Below are 27,513 nucleotides of genomic sequence, written 5' to 3' on the forward strand. Positions count from 1 at the left end.
TCATTTACTAACTCATTCTGAGTGATCCTAAGAAACCCTCAACTACTTTTAAATAGAAATGGTTTGTAAATAATGCGATACTTAATTTAGTAATGAAAAATGATTAATGACCAAAGTATGAAAATACAATTATTAAGCACATTATAAACATATTTGTAAGTCAATAATAGAGCATTTGTAGCTGCAGTTATAAACTGCTTACTAATGCTTATTATGTAGAGTTAATGCTTAACAGATAATGAGTTCACTATTCGATAATGCTTAATAAATAATTTATATTGTGTAGTTATTATAAAGTGTTACCTAATTTTTTCTAGATCACCAAAATTGTTGTCAGGGGTGATGAAGTGTATGAATGTCTTATTATGTACCAAATCTTATAGCACCTGTTTCTTTGACAATCTGCACTGTATAAAGCACTACTACAACAAACGTGATTTGACACTGAAATAATGAGGCTACACTTGTTTAGTATACTAAAACAGACCTTACTAGTTTCTTTTGTTGTCATAATGCAGGTTGTAGCATCATTAATGTACATTAATGATCTTGAATGAAACATGTATGGTCAGGGGCGGAGCATGTGTAAGCTGGCCAGAGAACACCAGATAGCAGAAAAGAGAAAAATATTTATTATATTCAATATATTCTGTATATTCTCACTCAAACTATGCCTGCTGTTGATTATAGCTGCTGATCGAGAGAAAAGATGTTCATATTTATTGGTCCAGGATCAATATTTTCCACAGCTAATTAAAATGATGACAAGCATGGCTGTCTCTAGATCGGCAGCACAGCTGTGGAAAAATATTTGCATGGATGCCATGTCATGCAGATAAAATTAATAAATTTTTTCAATAAGCGTTTTTAATAATTAAATTCGGTGTAATAAATAAATTTCAATTTTTACTAAGTGCTGCTCACATTAAATAATAATAATAAAAAATGGTTTCAAAAGTATTTTGTGACACCCACATCCCGTATTGACTAAAAATGCAGGTTTTAAATGCCAAAAGCTTCATCTACATGCTGATATTGAGCTGGTAGCCAATTAAAATGTTTGACATGGACATGCAATCTTTTTCCAAAAAGAAAAAAAAGCAAATAGCAAAGATAACTCCAGTACAACTACCCTCTTTATCAACCTGAAACTGGCTTGTACTAAGATGAATTTAGTGAAACTGCAGTCCTCTCCCGAGTTTGTGAAGGAGGCACACCTGACTGGATTTTATTCAAGCTTCGAAAAACTTTTCAAATTGGCACTGACATTACCTATGGGGACTGCAACCTGCGAAATATAATTTTCAGCAATGCGATTTGTAAGAAATTGGATGCGGTCAACTATGGGCCAGGAGAGACTGTCATCTCTGAGTCTGTTGCATATCTCAAGTGACATAACCACAGGACTAAATAACGTAGACATCATCAACGTGTATGATACCAGGTCTAAAAGGAGGATTTTGCTGCATTAGGTAAGGCAATGGCTATTATTTATATTGGCTGCCATGACACGTCACATAAGCCTAGCCTACCTTTATTTTTATAACAGTGGTTTGTTAGGTATATGACACACAATTATTTATTATTAGATTATTTTATTATTTATAGATCAGTGGGTTACATTAATAATACAATAATAACAGACGTTTGTTGATAGGCAGTATATTCGCTATAACCTCTTCCTGGTCTGTCGTAAATCTTTTTAAATTTATTAAGGGGAAGTGCATGTCTTAGACTTACCCTGGAGTCTGCATCTGCGTATGGTTGTCTTTAATTACTTGCGTCATGTTGCAGCTTTAAAACTAATGGATTCTACTGGAAGGGGAGTTAACTAGAACAACATGGACTAGCAACAAACTTTCTAGTTACTTAGCAACTTGAGCAAAGCAGACAGTGCATAGTGTTGATTTATTGTAGTTACTGGAACAATTATGTCAACAATCACACTTTCAGATGCAAATATCAGAAATGTCTTTGTTGCCTAGAGGATTAATCATATTTTTCTCTATATATATACTTAAAATATCACAAGTAAGTGACCTCAGTGATTCTGTGTTGGTTATTGAAGCAGTGGGCAAATGTCAGTCATACTTACAAACTTTAATTGACTACAAAATAATTCACAATTTAGACACATATATTAGTGTCTGTGCTAGTAAGACATTGAATTAAAATTGCATCTGTCTTGTTCTGTCTATATCATTCTCTGTTAGACTGAGGCCACATGTTGAGCTCTCTTACATGGAAATGCTGCCAGTGCTGACAAACAGCGTTTGATCTTTCGTTTTTGGACTTCAGAGTGCTTCAAAAGTGTTTGTCTGTCTGCTTCTGTGCATGTGTGTGTGTGTGCACACCAGTGAAATGCTAAATCAAAGTAAATTTGCCCTCAACTGCAAAAGCAGGATATCTGTTCTCAGTAACCACAGCATTTAAAAATAAAGCTAAAGCCAAACATGAACACAGATGTGTGTAGGTGTGTATCATAGTGGATCAATCTGACTCTGACTGGTTCCTTTTCTCAGCTGCTTTTCAGCACAACGAGACAAAGACGCCTCAGCCACAGCTGAGAAAAAGTCTAGCGAGTGACAAGCTTTACTCAGCCTTAAACTCTTCATGTTTTATCGTTTCTTTTTCACACATATACAAACTCTGTGATGGATGCACACAAAGCCTGTTTTTTAATCTCTTGAACTTCTCCTGCTTTATCGCATCCTCTCACCTTTTTATTTTCTTGTTCTCCCTCACATTCGATGTGTGACTAGATGTTATCCAAAACAATGATGCTGTCACTCTCAACAGCAACAACAATAACAAATCTGCATGTTTATTTCTCAGTTGACGTGCTTTGGATGAAAGCATCTGCTAAATGACTAAAAGTAATGAATAAGACACATTTCTCATAGATAATTTCTATGAAAAATAAATAGTCACTTTTTACATCACTGACACAAACACCCGCAGTCTATGTAGGTCTGTTTAATTTGCATGACTGTAATACTTTCCCAGAGTAAAGAAAATTAAGTCAAAATATAATTATATGTAATTCTATAATTCATTACAATTACGATACATGAATCATAATAAATCATCTTTTTTATTTGCTTTCACAATACCATGTTGTTGTTGTTGTTTTTTTTTTTGATCTGGTGTTTACATTTTTGACATTTATGTCTATAAATTAAAAAAGTTCACATTTAAAAGGATTACATCTTCACTTTTATCATTAAACAGTACATAATAGTTTTGTTTATTTGAACATGTATTTGCAAATATTGCAGTTTATTACTTCCAGTTTCTTATTTTTAATATTTCCAAATTACAATGATGTGCTTTCCTTAGATTAGACAAAATCACCAGAAATCTAGTCCATAAAGATTGCTGGAGAACTACAAATCTTTCACCAAAAGATCTACAAATCAAAGCTGGGGTGCCGGAAAAAAGCAAAATAACAACCGTTAAATTACAGAAATTTATTGTAATATAACCAAGGTTAAATTACAGAAATTAACCAGTAATTTAAATTTAAGGAAATTTCTGTAATTTAATGTCTATTATTTTATGGTAAATTTATAAAATTTCAGTAAATTTTCTATATTTCTGTTATTTTACTTCTTTTTTTTACCCACACTCTAGCGGCCGGTAAATGTTCACACACACCAGTTGCAGTTCACCCACTGATTGCGCACACAGAGATGGAAGTTCTTCACAGACTATTTCTAGGACTAATTATACAACTCACACACACACATCAGGGCTGAGTCTTGTCGGTGTTTATGTCCCATAACATTTCTAAGCATTTATCTAGTGTAGTCTTTCCTTGTATCAATCCTTGTACTGTTTTTCATGTCTTGAATCGTAACTGCCTAGCTTGACTATTTGCCTGTTTATAGTATGACCTGTATGCTTCTGTTTTGCTCCGGTGTTGACCATTCTCTATTGAATTTGATACTGCACGTGGATTCTCAACTCCACTGTCCAGCATCCTAATGTTACAGGATTAGTCTTACAATGATAGAAAACAGTTTTGTTTTCCATAATGTGAGTAATCTCTTACCTTTGACCTGAAGGGTTCAGGGAATCCTCCATGTGGTATCCCAATGTGTCCTTGCAGGAACTCAACAACAGAGAGAGGGAAGGAGAGCTCGTCTGCTCTCTTTTCCACTTCAGCAAGAGAGAGAGAGTTTTGCACCATAAACTGAGCCAGATCGCCCACAATCTTAGAGGAGGGGGTCACCTGGAATTCAAATGTGAGAAGGACACATATAGTTTAGAGTTCAGAAGAGAGCTCTTCCTTTCTGCAAGCTTTAAAACTTACACAAAGCATTTCAGTTGGTTGTATATAATGCTTTAAAATTGCTTGAACTACCAAAAAGAAAAAGGGAACTTTAAGAACTTGAGCTCAGACGAAGATGGAGGTGGAAAAATCAAGAACTGAAACAATGAATGGATTTGTGGAAAGGTCAGATCTGAGTGTTCTTTCTTTTAAGAGGGGCAATTCATCCATGAAATTATTGTCATCATCTACTATTCCTCATGCTTTAATTGTTTAATTGCACATAAAAGAAAGTTTAAAAACTAAATGTGGATTTAATTAGGCAAAAATAATAATAAAACAAGCTTTGGTTACAAAGCACTGGAATGTATTTTAAATATATGTATTGCGGCAAACAAGGACAACATTTTAAATTACTATATTAGTAAATAATAAGCAGAGGTGGTTAGAGTATCCAAAATACTCAAGAAAAAGAACATGGAGCTAAAAATATGCCAAAACAATTTGAATTAGAATTTCTAAATTTTTCATTTGAACTCCATAACTTGAATATTAAACATCTGAAATTCAAACACAACATAATTTTTCAAGGCAGATTTTTTATACATGTATTTTTATAGACTTTTTTGTGTTCTGAATTCATTGACTGCGGATATCTATTTTGAAAAAAAAAAATAGTTTCAAGTTTTCAAGATGAAGAAATTCAGAACATCAAATTCAAAATCTTATTATTCAAAACCATAAATTAAGATTGTGAAATTCAGATTCAGTAGAAGGTGAGGGGTCATCAACAGGGAAGATAAGACGATCACCGAAAAGTCAAACTAAGCATTTTGGCCAATCATTAAGCTGCGTGAGTTTACTGGTGTATGTGAGGCTCAGAAGGACACAATTCTTCTGCAAACCGACTATTTGGGTTCAGCTTAATCAGTAGGATGTGTAATAAATAAATACATGCTTCAATGAAGCAAATTCTTATATTTCATTTAATAACATCTCATTAGTTAATCAATTTTTATTTAGGTTTTTGGTGTTTTGTGGGATAAAGAGCTGATTTTGACCTATACTGATTTGGTAAGCGATCAGTGGTCTTTGTTTGTTTCAGATGGCAAAGTTAGTTTGTCGTATTGTCAGCAGTACTCTTTCAGTGTTTAAAGACTTACCTTAGTCAAATGATTTACAAGTTACTAAAGTTTACAGTGGCCCAGTGGTTAGCACTGTTGCTTCATAGCAATAACGTCACTGGTTCTAATCCTTACCAAGCCAGCTAACGTTTCTGTGCCCAGCTTACACGTTACCCCTATGTTCATGTGGGTTTCCCCCCGGTTCCTCCCACCCTCCAAAAACATGCAACTTAAGTATTTGAGTAATCCAAATCGCACAATGCTTCTTTTAAGTTGTTATTGTACGTAGTTATCTCTTAAGAGTAATCACTATTTATTCATGTACAGCAGGGAAGATCTCTAACTGAGCTTAAACTCCACTCTCGCCTTACAAACAGAAGGGAGCCCCGGGCTCAAGGATCTTATAAGCTCAGGGCTCTCTCCTGGGACTGCATGCCAAGAACAATTGAACCAATGCTGGTGAAGGCAATGTAGTTTGATAAAAAAGTAAACTAAGCGTGTGCACAGAAAAAAAAAAAAAAAAAACACCCGCGCACCTCACGCACCGCTCCTGCTAAGTGCGCGCGCTGCTCTACTTCCGGTGAGAGTCCAGGTTGTTAACACTGAAAAAATAGCCATGCTGCTCACACGCCGCTCATGCATTGTGAAACCGGTGTAACATGCAGGGAGATTAACAAGTCAACAAAACTGTTTAAATATTAATATGATGATCTTATTTTGACTAAGCATGACTCCAGATAGATTTTTTTGTGTGAAGCAAAAAAGGAGGCATGATGAGTCAGGGAGGTTAGACTTAATAAACCTTAATAAATTCTTGTCCATGAGTGGGGTTTAAGACAACACACAACAGATAGTTCTATAAAACATTTGTTTTATATTCTATAGAATTGTCTATAGAATTTCATTCTTAAATTCTTAAAGATTTATTAAATTATCTTAGCATCACTCTGTTTTACATTTACATTAATGATTAATTTCTGATATTTATTTAGAATAATAATTGTGTAATGACAATATACTGTTATTTATTTAGAATTATAAATAATATTTTTTGGTAAAAATTTTTTTATAAAAAATCTTTATGTCTAGCAATGCCCCTGTTAACCACATTTTTTAAGTGCTTAAAACTTTGTTTCAAATGGTAACAACATAAGGACTGTTTAAAGTCTATATTTTTGTGAATAGTGTACAGGAAAAACCACTCTATGAGTTTTCAACATAATGTTTGTTTTATGTGACCTAAAACTGAAAGCAGCCTTTCCTATACTTGAAGCTAAAATACATATTAGATTAATTGGACATTACACTATATGCAGATGCAAAACAAAAATAATAAATAATAAACAAACAAAAAATAAATAAAATATCTTTACCTATTTCCAGAGCCCCCTAAACCCCCACCCTCTAATTCGTCCATAACTATCAATCAAGCAAAGGTGAGTAATTCTAGTTTGACTTTTCGATGATCATCTACTCTTCCCTGTCAATGACCCCTGACTTACTTTACTGACCCCTGACCTACTGCTAAATCTGAATTTAAAAATCATAATAAAAAAATTCAAATTCAAACTAAGAAATTTTAATTGAAAACATTTTATTGGCATATAAAAATAGTCATATAAAAGCAGTTTTTAATGTTAAAGACTTAATATTGTTAATCAAAGTTATTAGCCCCCTTAAGCAGTATTTTTTTTATTGTCTACAAATCAAACTATCATAAATGATTTGTCTAATTACCCTAAATTAATATAATTAACTTGCCAGGTTAACCTAGTTAAGCCAGTAAATGTAACTTAAAAATTTATCCTAAACTTTGAAAAATATTTAGTAAAATATTATGTACTGTCATCATGGCAAAGATATGTATTGTGTTCATAAAATCTTCTTCCTGTTAAACAAAAATTGGGAAAAAATATATACGGTGGCTATAATAATTTTGACTTCATATATACAAGGGGAGGTGTAGGTGGTCATCAAAAACATATCGGACCTTGTACTGCCCACGAAAGTAGTGTTCATGCTACTGTAATGGTTGGGTTTAGGGTATGGGAGGTGTAGGCGATCGTCATCCATGTAGCGGGCCTGGTCACTTACGTTATCAAGCTGCAGGCTGCAGCGAGGACTTTCTCAGTGCGACCCCTCGTGATATTTGCAAAAAAAGTCATATGAATCATGTTAATTATTCTCTAATAATTTACTCAAGTAAAAGGACACATTTTTAAATGTACTAAAAAAGTACACGTTACCCAGTTTTACTAAAGTAAATTTAATGAAGCAAATGTAATTCCTTGCTACCCACCTCTGAAAATAAATGATGTAAAAATTAATTATATTTATATTACTACTGAGAAAAGTGTCCTATTTTTTTTATTGATACATTTCTTAAATCAACATTTGGCAAACAGCATGTGGTTTTTCACTTATTCCACTGAAAAAGTAAGTATTATAAAGGCTTGATTTTGATAATCTATTCAGCTACATCTTACCATTTTTAAAACACCAAATGCATTAGAAAAAAAAAAAAAAACTGAAAACAAACAAGCAAAGAACCTCCCCAAAACAATTCAAAGAGTGCATTTATCATCTCTAAATGTCAATCAGACAAAAAAAGTGACTGCATAAAGAGTTACACGTTCGAGAGAGGAATAGGAAATGAATACACAGAACCAAAAAAGAAAACAGAGTGAAAGAAATGCTTTAAAATGAAAGATCTATGAGGATTTGTAAGGAGGCATACAGTACATGAAAAATAATAATAATAAAAAAAAACTACAAAAGTTAGAGGAATAAAATGTCAAATGTCAGGCCATTTTTCTTTCACATAAATAGTTGAGTGCTCTGCGGAAAAAATAGCTTATGTACAGTAAAACTGCTTGCAGTATAGGCTATGAACTGAAATTGCAAAGTACTATGGTACAGTGATGGTATCATATATTTTGATATGTGTCACATAGCAAGATAATAAGTCAGGGTATTTTGAAGGTTATCATTGTATAAGCATAACCATTTTTATAACTTTTTTTCTTGTTATGTTGTATATCCGAAAACATAATACATTTTAATACAATTAAAAACAAAAATTAAGAAAAGAAATACATTTTAGGATTAAGTGTTGTAATTGAGTCTTAGACAAAGGTTATGCAAGGTTAATATCCTTCTTTAAATAAAACACCACAAACATGACATGTGCAATGTTTTTTTAAGAGCAAAGGATTAAGCTTCTGCTGCTGAGACTCTGGGTGACTGCAGAACTGCTGAGACTGTAATAAAACTCACTGTGGTGACCTTCAAACTTTTGTTTGTGGCTGGTGATAAAATTACGTATGCACTAAAATACCAGTAACATGCACTGAAAAAAATGCATTGGAATGTATTTATTTATTTATTTATTTTATTTATTTGGGCTGAATTGAAACAAACAATTTAGTGCATAAGTAAATGTGAAATGTAATTTAATGTAATCTTAGTAAATTTATTTGGCTTGTTTAAATTCAGCCAGTTTAAATATATATATATATATATATATATATATATATATATATATATATATATATATATATATATATATATATATATATATATATATTTAGCGTGCATATGTTTTTGAACTACGTTAAAATGATAAAACTATTGCATAACTCGTATTCTGCCTCATTTATTTTCTAATCTTAGCCTGATAATAAAAAAGAGACCTAATTATGTCAAAAGGAGAAGCAATGTTTATATATTAATAAAAAATGATGTTTATCCATATATATATATATATATATATATATATATATATATATATATATATATATATATATATACATACACACACACACATGTATATATATATATATATATATATATATATATATATATATATATACATATATATTATACATAATAAATATATATATATATATATATATATATATATATATATATATATATATATATATATATATATATATATATATATATATATAATTTTTTTTATATTATTTATATTTTCAGCCTTATTTAAATATCACTTCTGTCTTCTCATGTCCACATGTACATACACAGAGCTCCTGACAACCACAACACATTCCTTTTGAGTTTGTGCCCACTTGGCGATAAAAGTCAAATTTAGATTCTGTTTCAGATGTTATGCTGCGTGTGTAATTTGATTCCTATTTTAGTGGTATATTGATAACTAAGATGTCACATTACTAGCTACAAAATATTTTCAAGAGAGCAGCCATAATGTTTGAATGATGTTTTACAGAGGACATGTTCACAGTATGCCTGATAATATTTTATCCTCAGGAGAAAGTCTTATTTGTTTTATTTTGGCTGGAATGAAAGAAGTTTTATATTTTTTAAAACCATTTTAGGGAGAAAATTATTAGCCCCTTGAAATATTTTTTTTTTTCAAAGGCTACAGAACAAACCACCATTATACAATACTTTGCCTAATTACTCTGCCTAGTTAACCAAATTAAACTAGTTAAGCCTTTAAATGCCTCTTTAAGCTGCATAGAAGGGTTGTGAAAAATATCTAGTAAAATAGTATTGCTGTCATCATAGCAAAGATAAAATAAATCAGTTATTAGAAATTAGTTATTAAAACTGTTACGTTTACAAATGGGTTGAAAAAAATCTGGTTGATCTTTTTTTGTCCCTTCAAGGACCTAAAGTTGTGGTATTCTACTATTTGAAAAAAAAAGGTTATCACATACTGTACTACTAAAATTGGTAGGCTGAACACATGTTTCTGTTGAAAGATTCAAATTATGAAGATGTCGCCGTGAGTTACTGAAAAATCCTTTAACTTCTACCGTCAGTTCAAATACAGAGAGAAATCAATGGGTTGTTAATTAAGAAGAGGATTTGTTAAGCACCCAGACACAAAGCAGAAGTCGGTCAGGCCAAGTCACAGTGATGGAGGCTGTCGGGGAAAGTGTTATAAGATGAGACTGAGACGGGATTACGAAGGGATCAAAAGCACACACACACATACACAAAACACACACACACACACACACACACACACACACACACACACACACACACACACACACACACACACACACACACACACACACACACACACACACACACACACACACTGTAATCCTCATGCCCGTCAGTGTTTCCCTCTACTGCTTTTCTGAAGTACAGTAATCCTTCTGTGTACATCTCAGTCTCTCACTGGTTCTGTCTCTTAGTTTTCCTTCCTTCCTCCCTTTCTTTCTCTCTCTCTCTCTCTCTCTCTCTCTCTCTCTCTTACACACACACACACACACCTGGGTTATTATGGAGGGTATCTCTGGCTAACTGACAGGATACATCTGTTTGGCCATCGGCATGGACAGCGAGCGCTTTGAACTCAAGAGAACAGTTTGTGTGTGTGTGTGTGTGTGTGTGTGTGTGTGTGTGTGTGTGTGTGTGTGTCAGTGCTTGCTGCTGCTTCAAGAGGAACCAAATTAGTGGAGAGTATGTGTAAGTTAGCGTGCGTCTGTGAGAGTGAAGGGGCTTGCACACTGAATGCGCCACTCACCATAATGCTGTGTCACACCACGCAGCGCCATGAATTTCAGAATTGTAAACATAGGTTTCTATCAGGGTACACACACCAGTGCCGCAAGTCGGTGGATGTCCACGGTGCCCAGCCACGACTCAGGACACTGTTCATATTTCTGCCGCACCACGGAGAACCATCGGAATACTTTCATTTTAAATCACATGTGAATGTGCGCATCTTGTGTGCCATACTTCCAACAGTCATGTGCAGGCCATGTCACGGCGCTAAGCGGCACATCTGGTGTGCAATGCACTTAAGACATGTAATGTAATATATTACAAGTCTTATGCTACATTGAAGTCACAGTTTGGTTCGTACTTCTGTTCTAGGGTCACGGTTTGATGCGCGTACAATACAACAGAAATCAACAAATGTATTCATTTATTTTAACAGGCAAACGTGTTTAATCACAATGAGCTAGAGAAGAGCTGAGAGAGTATATTATCTTTTCATTGTTTTACAGGTGACCATTATAAACTTGTGTCTTTTGCAGCACAGTGTTTTTTAGATGCCGCTTGAAGAAATAATGATTATTATCAAGTTTTTTCCACAGCAGCACTCATTTTTTTCATACTGTCAATTCCAGAGCAGATAAGAAGAACTTGAAGGTGGGAATAGTGTTGTGTGCTTCTGTTTATGGAAGAAAGTTGGCATGACAGCACACACTGTGTCTGGCTTTTTGAGATTCAAAGACAGGATCTTTGTGAATAATTCCTCAGCTGTTGCACTGCTGTGGTATTTTCTGTCTAATTCCAGTGATTGCACACCTATACTAACTGTATTTGTTGTGGGAGTGTGTGAACTAAACCATGACCCTTGTACCATGAAGGTGCAGGTATATATGTACAGTTGAAGTCAGACTAGCCCTTCTGTTAAACTTTAATTCTTTTATATTTTTCCCCAATTTCTTCCCCAAGTTCAGACTGCATGATTTTCAAAGTAATCATGTCACATATTTTTTCACACTGCATGACTATCTGGGCTAGCATTTTGTCGCTGCTTTGTTTGCACTGTAGGATGGATCGGCGTTAAGGGCTTTCACATTGCATGACTTTACAATAGGAAAAATTGGCAACAACTTCTCACAGCCATAAACATGTAGTATATCTCTTGTTGTTAACTACATAACTAGAAAGAAGCCTTTAATGGGGTCGAAAATGTGCATATTTGCTCACCTGGGTTTGAAGTGAATTAGCAAATTCTCATCAACTTTCTTTTTTGATTCGGTTGTGATATTGCTCATATGACATGTCAAACAGACATGGGTGCTCCTGCCAAATTTACTCTACTTTTTCCTTCCACTTCCTGGGTCCAAATAAACTGAAAAGGAGCACTTTTAACTTCTTCCCCAGCCTCTCGCTGGCCTGCACAGGTATACACACACACTAGTCTAGTGAATGCTGCTCTTTCATTTTCAGCACGCCAAATATCTTACACGTATCTGCGACTCATCGTTGATTCTCTCAGATTGCGTCTTTGATAGTTTACACTGTGTGATTGTCACTCACATGCACGAGCACCGATTTGCCTTTGATTTCAGGCATTTGTCGACGATTTCTCAAAACCTGTCTGGGAGTCAAAATCGGGGCTAAAATCACGCAGTCTGAAATCGGCATTTGTATTTTTTTCATGAGGGGTTGTCACAACAGAATGAACCGCCAACATATCCAGCATATGTTTAAACAGCAAATGCCCTTCCAACTGCAACCCAGTACCTGAAAATATCCATACACACTCAATCACACACATATACAGCCAATTTAGTTTTTTCAATTCCCCTATAGTGCATGTGTTTGGACTGTGGAGGAAACTGGAGCACCCAGAGAAAACTACAGAAATGCCAACTGACCCAGCTGAGGCTTGAACCAGTGACCCTCTTGCCCTGAGGTGAAAGTGCTAACCACTATTTCTAAACGTAATAGTTTTAATATTTAATTCATGAAAATGTATTTCTGATTTCTTTTATCTGATTAGTATTCAGCTTAAAGTGACATTTAAAGGCTTAACTAGGTTAATTGGGTCAATTAGGCAAGCTAGTATAATTAGGCAAGTTATTGTAGAACAATGATTTGCTTTGTGGCCAATAGGAAAAAATATTGCTTAAGGGAACTATTAATAACCCTGGACCCCGACACAAAACAGGCAATCTCAATATTCTGTTCACGTATCACCCCGCCCACCTCCAAACACTACATCAGTCAGGCACGCACTACACTAGCTCACAAAATGGCTAGTAACATTAATGTAATCCCAGACATTCCAAGTCTGCCGGAAGTATCTGAAGTCATCCGCAAATGCACAGAGAATTCCGGATGCAAACAAATGATCTTCCGTAAATCGCGCGTCCCCGGTCCTTAAATATGTCGCACACCTCTCTTCACCGCATCCCTCCAAGCTCGTCAGGTACGTTGGCCACATCTCACCCCCACTACTCAGGTACATCGCAGACACACGCCTCCACCGCTTTTTAGATACGTCTTGTGCACACCCCTCCACCATTCTTCAGATATATTTGGCACAATCACCGCCACCAAGAGAGTAGTGGAAAAAAATAACAACTGCTATGACAGTAAGCTCTTTTAGCGGAAATATTTCAGCATATCAACTCATTTACACTGACATCACGGAATCAGTAACTTGAACAAGAACAGCATTCAGACAGGCAATTCCTACAGGTTCGAAGAGGGCAAAACAAATCACAGAGGCAATACATTAATAGCTGTGGATATGAAAGACCTTAATCGGTAGTGGAAATTTCGGGTTTTAAAAAAAATGTTAAATGTAATAGAGTCCCGTTACATTATTCCTTCATAAGCCCATTTTAGTCAGATAATTCCTGAGTTCAGATCCACTAAAATGACAGGTGACAGTCAAATCAAGCAGATCTGTGCTGTCTGAAGAAAACACTCATGTTTCTGAAAAAAAAAAAAAAAAAACTTAACTGAGTTCCATATAAAAAACTAAATTCTTTTTATCTGTTTAACTACTAGAATATTATATTTATTTTATAGGAAGCTTTTTGGTTTTGAGTATAAAGAAGGATTTGTTTTATTTGCTGCTAAGCAGAAACCCCGGAAGTATAGCTCTCTCACTGTTTAAGGTAAAAAAAAAACTTTTATGATGTTAGTTTTAATAAATTTAAAAAATTACATTAGGGAAACCTCTGGCTTTTTTCTTTTTTTGCTGTATCGAAAACATACCGAACCGTGACACCCCTGTGTCGTATCAAACCGAACCATGATTATTACCGTGATAGATTCTATACATATTAGAGAGAGAGAGAGAGAGAGAGAGAGAGAGAGAGAGAGAAACATCAAATCACCACAAGATCTCAAAGTCCTGCCCACTTTTCCTAAAGCCATGAATAAAAATGATGAGATGGTGGGGGACAAACGAGTGCAGGCAGGAACACACCAAGATCAAGTAAGACAAACAGTGTGAACTGAATGACAATTGCATGCTGATACATTGGAAGTAAACAGAAACTTATATTAGGAGAATTCTGACAAATAATTACATTGAGCGGAAGATAGAAACAAGCGATGCCAGACATGTTTCAGCTAATCAGTTAATTCACCCTAAGGGCCGAAGAGCAGCATAGCAGAAGCCAGCATGAACAGATTACCTAGACTGCACGTATCAGGTTGTGAGGCTTATTATTTGATAACCCGGAAACTCACTATCACACTGATTCTCTGACAGAAAGTTGTTCTTATTAGTGTAGGAAATGTTGGACAGTGCCAGAACGTCAGCTCATTGTGTGAAACAAACATTCAGAATTTGCAAAAAAATAATTGTTTTTAAAATAACTTATTGCTTTTTTAAAGAGCTCTGTAATATGTAATTATTATAAGTGTCCATGATGAAATTACAATTAATCTACATGCAAATTAGCCATCACTGCAGCAAAATCTTTTTGCTTTTAAAGTAATTGTTAGGTTTAAATCAACAGGGATAGAAATAACAGAGCTTTTGCTATATATTTGCGGAATTTAAATGACAGAAAATCCAATAGAAAAGAAAAAAAAGTCACTTTATTCACAGGCCTTCAAGGACACTTTTCAGTATGTGGAAAAGGGGAGGAGGAGAGGGGGTCAGAGAGAAAGAAAGAAAAAGTGAGTGGGTGACACATTTGGAATCAAAATTAGATTTTTTGGAGGTCTTACTTTGATAAGGTCTCCCAGCAGCTTGTTGGCTTCAGTATAGGCTTTCTTCACCTCTTTGAACTTGTTACCGAGGCCCATGCTGTGGGCCTGGAAGTGTAGGTTGGTGTACTGGCCCCCTGGGATCTCATTTTCATAAACATCTGCATTACCAGACTTCATTGTGGCAGTGCAGTCAAAGGGAGCATACAGACCTCGAGCCACTTCCCAGTACTCGCTGTAGTCAAACACTTTGTCCAGAGAAATCCCTGCAAGAGAGAAGAAGTGTGTTTCAAGTTCTGCAACAAAACTATCTTATAATCAGTAATAATCGGACCAATCACTGCAGATTAGCATCAGCAAAGGAGGGGTTTGGGAACAAATGAATCGCTGAATAAATCATATGGGAGTCATTGGGATAATTAGACAAAATGCATATTATAATGCATATTATAAGACAATGAGAGTATTTTTTGACCTTGCATGCATATCAGCTTGTTGTTGGAGACCCCTAAAACCAAAATATGACCTTTTGTAATGCATAATAGGGGCTCTTTAATGTTAGTTAATTTTAAATAATGTTATACACTCTCTAGATATTTGAAAAATTACAACTATTAAACAATTTTAATATGCACTAATTAAATTATTTTATATTAAACTATAAAGCTGTTTTTCTTCATTGGTATGCTTTTTGGTTCTTGTATCACTCCGTTTTTTGTAGACATACTAAATATAGATCAATAAACATTAAACAGACATATTTAATGTCTATGTATGTATGTATGTATGTATGTAAGTATGTATGTATGTATGTATTGTATGTATATATGTATGTATGTGTGTGTGTGTGTGTGTGTGTGTGTGTGTGTGTGTGTGTGTGTGTGTGTGTGTGTGTGTGTGTGTGTGTGTGTGTGTGTGTGTGTGTGTGTGTGAATGTATGTGTGTATGTATGTATGTACTGTGTGTATGTATGTATGTATGTATGTATGTATGTATATTTATGTTTGTATGTATGTATGTATGTATGTTTGTTTGTATGTGTATGTATGTATGTTTGTATGTATGTATGTATACATATGTTATACATGTATACGTATGTTATACTTTGTATAACTTAAAAAATGTTGAAACCTAATTAACTTAATAATCTTAAAAATAAGTTAAATCAACATAAATATATATTTTTAATTAATTTTTTACAGTGCAGTGCAGGGGTCTGCACATTATTTACGTAGGCTAGAAAATAATAGCTTTTGTAATAACTTAATATTTAAATCTTTTTCATATGTAAAGATATTTGCTTTTTGCTCTACACCCTGTGTGTATTTAGCAGTGTGTAGGCGAGTCATACAACTAACACGCTCTGGACTAGACTAAAGACCAGCTTTGATTTGGTCTAGAGTCTATTATAGTTCCTCAAAATAGCAATGCGCCAGCCATGCGCCAGCCATGCGCCTCAACACATGTCCTTTGTTAGACCAGAACGCTTATGGGCGCACATATGAGCGCAAATGCATTTGCTATTTAAACAGCGTGGTGCAAAACGTCAAAACGACGCTTGCGCAAAGCTGAAACTAGCAAGCAACAATTGCGTCGCACCTTGCACCGCATTGCGCCAAGTGTATGTAAGGGCCAAATGACTGCAAAGAGTAATTAGAGATTAGAGTCACTTAGTCATCTCTAAAGTTTTCTTTAAACCCAACGAAGACAGAATTATATAATACATCAACTAGGATGAAAGCATTAATTTAGTGAAATTAATCACTTTGTCCTTTTAAATGGATTTAAGAGGAAATGTTTGTAGCTCTGTCTGACTGTCTCTCACTTTTTGACAGGCACATTCTGCTGCTCTAGTCTGACACATCTCAAAACACACCATCAATCCATCAATAAAGTCCTTGCATAAACTCAGACAGCAATAATCAATATGGAGTTAATTAAGTCTGATGTCATGAGTGTCATCTTTCCAGTCTTCAGGCCACACACACAAATTATTAACACACTCATATATGAGAAGCTTTCTGTTATTATAACACTCCTGCTGGGTTTGCACCCATCCAACAGACAGTATTAACCAGTCCATTAAGTGAGATCAATGTACATCATGTGCTGCACTCAATGAACTCTATATTACTCTAATGTGTCACTATAGTATAGATAAATGCTCCTACAATTAATGTGTATTTCATTAATATGTATGTCTATGTATGCTTCCAGAAGTTATAAATGGCAATAAAATATGGATTGCTATCCTGCCTGGCTGCTTTTTTTTCATACTATGTGCAGAACTGTGTGGTATCAGCACCTTTTCATAATATACAATATCTGTCAGGTTACAGTTGGTACAGATTAAGGCTGTCAATTAAAACACTTAATCACAATTAATGTGAGTTTGATTAACAACTTGCTTGAGATTTACAGTGCTGAAAGCAGCAGCAGATAGTTTACCTTTTTTTTAAAAATAAAATAACTGCCAATAGCATAGACTAATATCGTATGTATTTATTACAGTCTAGTCCAAGTACAACTTCACTTGGATTTAGATTTCCAAAACAAAGTAGTTTAATTAATATATAGTCTATAAAAACACAATATTTTATATTTGGGGGTCATTTATAACCTTTACAATTTACAATAATTTTACATGTTGATCTAAAGCAAGATTATACATGGATCTGGGTTATCTTATAAAGATTTAATAACATAAAAAAGAATACAATTTATAAAATATTTTTTTATCTTAAAAATGTTGCCAAACATCGAATTATGCTATCAATGTCTGATGCGGAAAAGCTTATTCATGCTTTTATGACCTCTCGAAAAGATTATTGTAATGCGTTACTAGGTGGTTGCCCTAACTAACAAACTTCTGCTAGGAGGTTTGGAATGAACCCCCACATCCTCCGCTCGTTCTACACCAGCACTGTGGAGAGCATCCTGACCGGCTGTATCACCACCTGGTATGGAAATGGCAGCAGCAGCAATTGCAAAGGCCTACATAGAATTGTGCGAACTGCTGGAGGTGAGCTTCCCTCCCTCCAGGACATCTACACCAGACGGTGCATGTGGAAAGCCAAGTGAATCATCAGCGACTCCAGCCACCAAAGCCATAGACTTTTCTCTCTGCTACCCTCAGGCAGACGGTTCCGCAGCATCCGGTCACGCACTAGCCGGCTGAAGGAAAGTTTCTTCCCTCAGACTATCCGGCTGATGAACACTTAACACACCACACCTAGATTCTTCTATACCCCTCACTGCACACTATCAATATGTAGCATGCACTGCCCTGTAACCAATCCATACTTGAAACAACAATCTGTTCATTGTACATATCACTGTCAATTTTACATTGTCCTCTTTTTTTTGGGAGTATGCTGTTGTATTTTGTACTGTCTGTATTTTGCACTGTCGCTGTACTTGCACTGTCTGTATTTTGCACTGTCTGTATTTTGTACCGTCTGCAGCCAGCACCTAAGCTTTTCACTCATCATCAGCACACATGCTGCAAATGATGTGACAATAAAAGTGATTTGATTTGATAGTTCAAAGTGAAGCAACTAGAGTGCTGTTTAGAACATAGAAATATGATCATATTACTCTAGTTCTTTCATCATTACATTGGCTCCCTATTAAATATTGTATGAATTAACTTTTTTTATTGACTACCTACAAAGCTCTGAACGTCTAAGCTTCCCAGTTTTTGAGGGAGCTCCTAGTGTATTATAGCCCCTCACATCCACTACACTCAGTTAATTCAGTTCACAATTGATTATTCCTAGAATGTCAAAATCAGCTGTAAACGTTTTTTTTAGCACAGTTCGGGAAGCAGACACCTTCTGTCAGTTTAAAACTCTCGATGGCACTGCATCAAGTATCATCATTCATATATAAGCAATATCCCTATATGGGCTCAGGACTGCTTTGGAAAACCTGTCAAGTACTATAATATGTAGTTGCATCCACAAATGTCAGTTAAAACTGTACTGTGCCAAAAAGAAAGCCCTTTGTTAACAGTGTCCAAAAGCACCCTTGACTTATCTGGGCTTGCAGGCATCTGAAATTGACTATCACACAGTGGAAACATTTACTGTGGTCAGATGAATCAGTATTTAACTTTTTCTTGTCTGTCATGGTAAGGGGTTGTCACTGCCCTTGACAAATGTAACTTGCACTTCTTTGATGGCACCATTAATGCTGTACAGTAGATAGAGATTTTTGAGCACAATATGCTGCCTTCATTTCCAGGGACATCCATGCATATTTCAAGAAGACAATGTAAAATCACATTCTGCACACATTACCAAGTCCTAGATGTGGAGAAAAGGGATACAAGCACTTGACTGGCCTGTCTGCAGTCCCAACCTGACTCCAGTAGAGAATGGTAGCACATTGTGAAGCTCAAAGCGGTAAATGTTTTACTGTTTCAACTCTTTTCAAATGTTTCTTAAAAATAATAATAATAATGATAAATAAATTATATATGACTCTTTGACACAATGAATAGTAGTCAGTGTAAAGTGTTTATAGCAGTGTAAATTTATTGTCCACTCAAAATAACTACAAATACAGCCAATAATAGCTGAACCCCTGGCAACAAAAGTTAGTACAACCTTAAGTGAAAATGTCAAAATTGAGCACAATAATAGTAATTTTTCTTTCCCTGTTTTCATGTAACTCATAAGTGTTACACTGTCTCGGGTATCCACAGATAGCAGGTACGCTTGGGCGGTATTACGGTATTATGGTATACAGCAGGATCTAAAAATAACAACGGAGAAGTAAAAAACAAATTTTGATGGCAGTCAAGCCAGTCACTAGCTCAGAGTCAGAAGGAAAGGTTATTCTAGCCGCCAAGGTATTTTGGTGGTTGCTCATACACTGCGTATTACGGTAGAGCGCAAAACCGCAAGCTGACAGGTAAAAAGACGAGGCCACTTGCTATAGTAAAATCGCTGTCATAGAAAATTAAATGGATGTTCCTGGCTGGTAGAAGATGAACAAACAATCCTACCCAAAACTTGCAAAATTACCCAGATCAGGGTGTTCAGTGCTGATGCAGGCACCATCCTGAGCACAGGCTGCGCTAAAGCCTGCACTAAAGCCAGTGGATTAAATAATGTTCCTCCCCAAAAACACGTAGCCTAATCCTGGTGAGTAAAGGGTTTTTACATTTTAAATGAATATTAATTAAACCATATAATCATAATGTAGACAGAGTATAGGCTGATGTTGGCATTATTCTTTTAATATTCAGCTTCACCATCGCCTTAATGCCAGATTGTGAAGAGAAGTGGTGAAACAAATATTGCACAGCCTTTATCTTAATTTCGTTATTGCCAAATACTCGTCATAATTTAGAATTTATTTATTTTTTTTGCCACTCTTTCAGCAGTCGTCTCACCCCTTCAGGTTCCTTTAGTTTATCTCTGTGTTTCAGGTAGAGTTGTTTCTGTTTTAGTTCGAGTACCCGGCTGACAACTGGGTCACTCTTCTGGGCACTTCTGATATCCTGCGGTATTAGTTGTTGTCCATTCAAAGCTACGCCCTTTGGAACTGACGGTAAGACATCTATATTGCACGAAATTGCAGATATCCAGTTCAGTTCTCCCCGACGTTGTACTTTCAGGGCTTCACTGACTGATCTCAGAACTTCGGGCTCACATACTTGGGTACAATCTCTGATTGTGGCTTCAATAGGCATTGGTCTCCGTGAAAGGAAATCAGCATCCCGGTTTGCTGTTCCAGGTCGGTATTTCAGGGTAAACCGATAGTCAGCCAACTCTGATACCCACCGCAGACCTGTCGCATTCAGTTTAGCCGTTTTCATGACATACGTCAGTGGGTTGTTATCACTGTAAATGGTGAACTGTGGTGCATGAAACAGGTAATCCCGGAAACGCTCTGTAATTGCCCACTTTAGACCCAGGAATTCCAGCTTTCTAGAGTGCAGCTTATAATTCCTTTCAGTGGGGGTCAGTGTCCGAGACCTGTAACCCACTACTCTAAGCTTGCCTTCTTGCCGTTGGTAGAGCACTGCTCCTAATCCTTCCATCCACATAAAGGACAAATGGATTCTCAAAGTCTGGGTAAGCCATGATACTGTAGGTGGGCTCGACAGCACAGCAATGAGTTTCTCCAGCGCTTTCTGATGTATCCCTGTCCACTCTACTGGTTGTGATGGAGGTGCTTGCGAGGGAAATCTGCCTCTCTTTCCGGCTATTTTCTTTTTTTCCACATCACTTTTTTTCAATAGTTCATATAAAGGCTTAGCTATTCTTGCAAAGTCTGCAATGTATGAACGATAATATCCCAGGAACCCCATGAGTTTTCTCACCTCTCTTACAGTGCTGGGTCTTTCCCTTTTCAATGCCTGCACAGCCTCAATTTCCTTTGGGTTCATGCTGTACCCCTGTTCAGAGATGACGCGACCAACATAGCATACCTCACGCTTGAAAAAGTCACACTTTGTTGGTCTGAGCTTGATAACACATTGTTTCTGTCTCTCCAGAACTTTCCTCAAGTTTTCCAAATGTTGGTCAAAGTCCTTGCTGAAAACGAGCACATTATCAAGGTAAGGGATGCAGAAATCATCTCTCAACTCTCCTAAACGTCCTTCCATGTACCTCTGGAAGGCTGCCGGTGCATTGCTGAGCCCGAAGGGTATCCGCACTCAATCGTACAACCCCCAGGGGGTGATGAAGGCTGTGTATGCTCTGCTTTCTTCACTCATTAAGCCTTGATGGTAGGCTTTTCCCTGGTCCAGTACTGTGAACCAGGAGTTCCCCCCTAGGTTTTCTAGAATCTCTTGTATTCGTGGAATAGGGTGTCGGTCAGGGTGTGTCTTCTCATTCAACAGCCTGTATTCCACACATAGATGTAAGCTACCGTCCTTCTTGCTTATGCAAACCACTGGCGAGGAATAGGAAGATGTGGATTTTTGGATCCAACCCTGACTAAGCAAAGTCTGTATATGAGTCTTTACCTCTTGATACAGAGGTCGTGGGATAGAGTTGTATGTTTTCTGGACTGGGATATCATCTTTCAAATGAATGTCGATCTTTACGTCTTATACACATCCAGTGTCCCAGTCATCTTTGGCAAGCACCCCAGCATTTTCTCTTAGCAGCTGTCTGACACGTTCTTGTTGGTCTCCTGATAAGTGGCTGAGATCTACAGGAGGGTCCCACTCACCCTCCCGAAATGCATCTTTGTCATTTAGTGTCTGTGGCGATAGTGATTCAGCCGAGGGCAGTGATTTTACTTCCATATGGTGTATAGAATCCACTGCATTGAGCCACCCCAGGACTGTCCATCCAGGGAGCATCACATCCTCATTTGTGGTGTTTTCAACTATCACTTCAAGACTGTCACCATCCTCCAGAGGCCCCTGAATGACGTGTTTGTTGATCCTTATCCCTGTGGGCCAGGGCATTTCTGGATTGGGTTCTAACATTACTTGTGCCCCTAAGTCACCTGTCTTGTTCCCTCTTCTACAATTGACATTCACCCTCTCATATCTAGGAAGGACCATGGGTCTGCTGTCAGACTAAGTTCACCCTCCTGAAATAGCTCTTCAACTTGTCTTACCACTGCATCAGGTAAGTGTCTCTCCTTCCACTCTGAGCTCACTATTGACACTTGTGACCCTGTGTCCCAGAGCACTGATGTATTAACATCACCTAGTGCACACTGAACCAGGCACCTGCGCCCCACTAGACTGGCTGCTTTCTCTTGTTTGGCTAACCATGGCCCTCCAGGTGAGTGAAATCTGGACAGACCCATGGCTCTCGACCACGCCCCCTCGCCACATACCCCCATCTCCCATCACAGGCCGGGGGCACTTTCCCCTCCGGTGGTGAGCCCCGCGTCCCCTGCTCCTCCCCATGCTGGGAGACGGCAGCAGGCAGATCCTTTCCTCGCCAGCCTCAGGCCGCCCCGGCACTCTGGGCAGACGAACGGGTTTCTCCCCCACTCGGGTTAACTCCCGAACACTCGCCCCCTCTCTCAGCGGCGAGGGCATCTGGACAACGCGTCCCTCCTTCTCCCGGGTTTCGGCACCACTGTAATGAAGTTCACAGCCCTTTGGCCGCCGGGAAGAAGGAAGCGGAGAACCGACGCAGTTTTTAAAATATTTATTTATAACATGAACGGCAGCTCCTCACGGAGACTGCTGTCTAAACCAAAACAAACGGACGGCAGCTCCTCACGGAGACTGCCGTCAAACTGAAAGCAAAAGTAAAATATGTCCGGGCCCGGTCCTCTCTCGGCTTCCTCTGCCATCGTTCCTCCTTTTATCGTCCAGAGCTCCTTCCGTGGGATCCGAAGCAGGTGCGCACCGCAGGTGTATCCACTTACGCGGTGGCCTCACTCCGTTCCCACGGCTCTCGGCCACGCCCCCTCGCCACAGCTACCATTAAACATGATGGTGGGAGTGTCATGTTCTGGGGCTGCATGAGTGCCGCTGGCATTGTGGAGTTACATTTCATTGAGGAAAACATGAATTCTAACATGTACTGTGACATACTGAAGCAGTTCTCAGGAAACTGGACTGCAGAACAGTGTTCCAGTATGAAAATGACCCCAAACACCTCCAGGATGACCACTGGCTTGCTAAAGAGGCTGAGGGTAAAGGTGATGGACTGGCCAAGCATGTCTTCAGACATAAACCCCATAAAACACCTCTGGGGCATTTTGAAAAGGAAGGTGGAGGAGCACAAGGAGTTAAATGTCCACCACCTCCATGATGCTGTGATGGAGGAGTGGAAGAGAATTTCAGTGGCAACCTGTGAAGCTCTGGTCAACTCCATTCCCATAAGAATTAAAACCATGCTGGTAAATGATGATGGCCACACAAAATATTGACATTTCACATTTTCACTTAGGGGTGTACTCACTTTTGTTGCCAGTGGTTCAGCTATTATTGGCTGTATTTGAAGTTATTTTGAGAGGACAATAAATTTACACTGCTATACACACTTTACACTGATTACTTTTCATTGTGTCAAAGAGTCATTTCTGCAGTGTTGTCCTATAAAAAGTTCTAAATAAATATTTGCAGAAGTAGGAGGGGTGTACTCACTTTTGTGACATATATGTATATATATATATATATATATATATATATATATATATATATATATATATATATATATATATATATATATATATATATATATAAATATATGATGCTTGTTTGTAGAAAAAAAAGAAAAAAGAAAAAAAAACTATTAAAGCCCTTTTTTTACTTTTGTGAATCACCTTGTTCTTTTGCAGTGATGTTGAGTAGATGCTGCAGCGATGCTAGAAGGAGAGATTCATCATAGCCCTTTGTTTGAAAGGCTTTATGGACACCCCTCCAAGAAAAAGGGAATAGGTACACCCTTAACATTTCACATGAATGCATAAACCGAGGGGTAGGGGTATGTGAAAGGGCTAAGGGACAGAACTGAATTTGGGTCTATATCTCAAACAGCAATAGAAAACTCATCTTGACCACAAGCACTTAAAAACTTAATATTCCTCAAACTTAAAATTTAAATTATTTATTTAAGTGACATCAGTACCTTTGTATAAGAAGCACTTGTTGTGTGCATTGCACTTTTATGTTGGGTCACTTAATGCATTCTTTTGTTGTATATACATAAGCTACTTTGGACAAAAGCATCTGGTAAATGAATAAATGTAATTGACCCTTCTCTAAGCCACACCCAAAAACCGCCACCCACCAATCATGCCTTAGCAACTGTAGCTACGCACAAGGGCTCTGTCAAGCTTCCGAGCACGTGCATATGGATTGTGCAAATCTGATACACGGTATCCTTAAAGTTTGGATCAGATGGTGGAATTATTTCCCTTTTCAAAACCTAAAACCCAAGAGGAGAAATGCCAGCGTGGATCAAGCTATGTGAGGGGCGCTAAAGGAGCGGAGTTAAGTTGGTTTTGTTTTGATATTCCTGACACATTCAGTGATAGACAAACTGCAATAACTCACACACCTTACCCTAAACAGATTTAAACTGTGTTTCCTACAAAACACAAAGCTGGTTATGTTTCACAGCTGTCTTATTCCTTTTTTTTTTGCTCGATATTGTGAGTAATGCTCCGCCAGAGTAACGTTAACGTAAGTCATACTAATAGCGAATAAATCATAATGACATGAGTTATTGATGTGGCAAATGCGAATCTGCGAATCTGTTGCTAACTTTACTGAACTTCATATTTCCATCTTATTTCAAGCTGCGAATATTTGAAATTACAAATCAACAGAACAAAACTGAAATATGATCCCAAACTTTATTAATTGATCACTGTATTAATTGTTTTTCATTCAAGAGTTCACACTTATATATTGCTTGACAACTGTTAGCAGGTTTGGCATGCTGTCCCGGGAGAGAACCCTGAGCTCGGAGATAGTTGAGCCCAGGGCTCCCGCCAGGTTCATAGAGCATGTGAGGGGAGTACAAGATCAGGTGGTTCTCGAGAGCTCCCCTTTTGTAAAGGAGGAAAGGAGGAGAAAGAGGTGGATGGGGGGTTTCTTCGGAAAACAAAGATAAGGGAGTAAATCTAGCTAGGCAACTTATAGTGAGTTTCGATAGATCTGATTGGTTAACTAATAAGTTTAGATGGGATGCCAGCTGCAGTCAATTATGTCACGTGCTCCTCTCGAAATTAGTTTGAAAAACTTCACTTAATTTATAAAGAGCACACAAACATACTTAGAGTAATAGGTAACTTACTGTACATTGTTATGGGTCAATGATGCTAATATTCGGCACAAATCCATCAGTTTCCCCTTTCTGGCTGTTCTTTCTGTGAACGAACTATGTAAAAGCACTGTCATGCTTGTTTCCTCAATGGTTAGTAACGCTATATTTCATTGCACAACAATAATTTATCAGGCCTTTTTAGCTAAAAATAGAGAAATCGCGGTTTAAATAGTTATTATTAGATTATTTTTAAATTTCACCTCTCCTGCTGAGCATGAACTAAGCTGGTGAATGGTTAGCATATGAGGCAGCTAGGCTAAGCTAGCTTCAATTTTATTGAATTATTCTCCAATCGGTTGGCTATTATGTCGTGAATATACCCCTGTAATGCATACTGCAGCCCTTTTTGTCTGGCTTTCTCTGATATCTCAACTGTTCGCCAAAAATGACATTATATCCCTGGCAATATCTGACACCCGCTCACACACATTGAAAAAGCCGTGCCAGGCACAAAAGCTTGACAGGCGTAGCAACAGTAAATAAGGAGGGCGGGGCTTAGCAAAGGGTCCATGTCTTTGAACCGTGGGGGAAACTGGCGCCACCTTGAGCAACCTATACCAACACAGGGAGCACATGCAGACTACACATAGTAAGGTATCTTGGCTAAACTGGGACTTTAACTAAGAAACGTCTAATGTGGTTTCTGGTCTAAGGTGAGTACTGGCAAGTTTTGTTATTTGGTCCCAATTACTCACTACATCACTCAGTCATTTTTGTTTAGCTTATTCTGATCTGTATCAGGGGTTGCCATAGTGGAACCATCCACTAATTGTTAATCTAGTCTGTTTAATGGTTTTAGGTGTTGTATGCACTTTTCAGCTGGGAGACCATCTAATTTAACACCCACCTGAATCATGCTGGGAGTATAAAGTAATCCAAAGCTAATTTTGAAATAATGTTAGGTTATAAAACCTAAAGTGACACTGCGAGATACAAAATCACACTGTGAGAAATGAAGTCATAAATGGGAGACATTATAATCTTGCAATTATAACAAAGAAAAGGTAGCAATTATGAAATACAAAGTATGCAAACTAAGCTAACTAAGAATGACAAACCATCTTACGGTGGTTTGAGATGCTTTTCCAGCAGAGACACAGACAATAATAATTCTGTGACACATAATTCTAAACATTCTGTTCTCTGACTAATTCAAGGGATAAAACTGAAATGTTCAAAAGTAAACAATGCTAAGAAAATGCTGCATTTTGCATTGGGCTCAAAGGTCGGAACAGTTTGTTCATATTTTGCTGTATTTTTTTTTGTGTAGCGTCAGTGCAGACAGTGCTTTTCAAAAAAGACTGAAGAAAGAGTGTGAGTATGAGTGTGTGTGTGTGTGTGTGTGTGTGTGTGTGTATGTTTGTGTGTGATGAAAAAGAGAGAAAAGCTCAAACACAACATAAAGAGCATTAAAAAGCAAACATACATGGCTTACACATAAAGCAAACACACAGCAATAAAATTTTTGGTTGTGAAAATGAATTCAAAATATCTACTAAGAATAAAAAAGACGAAAAGAAAACGTGACAGATGGCATATGAGAGATAGGTGTTAGTTCAAGTGGTGAGCTTGAAGACTGAATGGAAAAACAAAGAAAAGGAACTTACAGATACAGAATGAAAACAAACATATAGGAACAGATGAGTGTAGGCGA

At 37.1% G+C, this 27,513-nt stretch overlaps 1 protein-coding gene across 2 annotated transcripts in view; it reads right to left on the bottom strand.

The window, feature by feature from the left end:
• The window catches only part of pcxb (pyruvate carboxylase b), a 374,478-nt gene that overhangs the window by 38,577 nt on the left and 308,388 nt on the right, over positions 1-27,513 (bottom strand). For both annotated transcript variants that reach the window (NM_131550.2, XM_073907043.1), the window contains 2 exons: positions 15,115-15,359; positions 4,055-4,234 (listed from right to left, as the gene is read on the bottom strand). In NM_131550.2, the coding sequence (NP_571625.2) occupies positions 4,055-4,234; positions 15,115-15,359 (425 nt within the window). The remainder of the gene's footprint in view (positions 1-4,054; positions 4,235-15,114; positions 15,360-27,513) is intronic.

The sequence above is a fragment of the Danio rerio genome, chromosome 7 (genome assembly GCF_049306965.1).
Source record: "Danio rerio strain Tuebingen ecotype United States chromosome 7, GRCz12tu, whole genome shotgun sequence".
Classification (NCBI taxonomy): domain Eukaryota; kingdom Metazoa; phylum Chordata; class Actinopteri; order Cypriniformes; family Danionidae; genus Danio; species Danio rerio.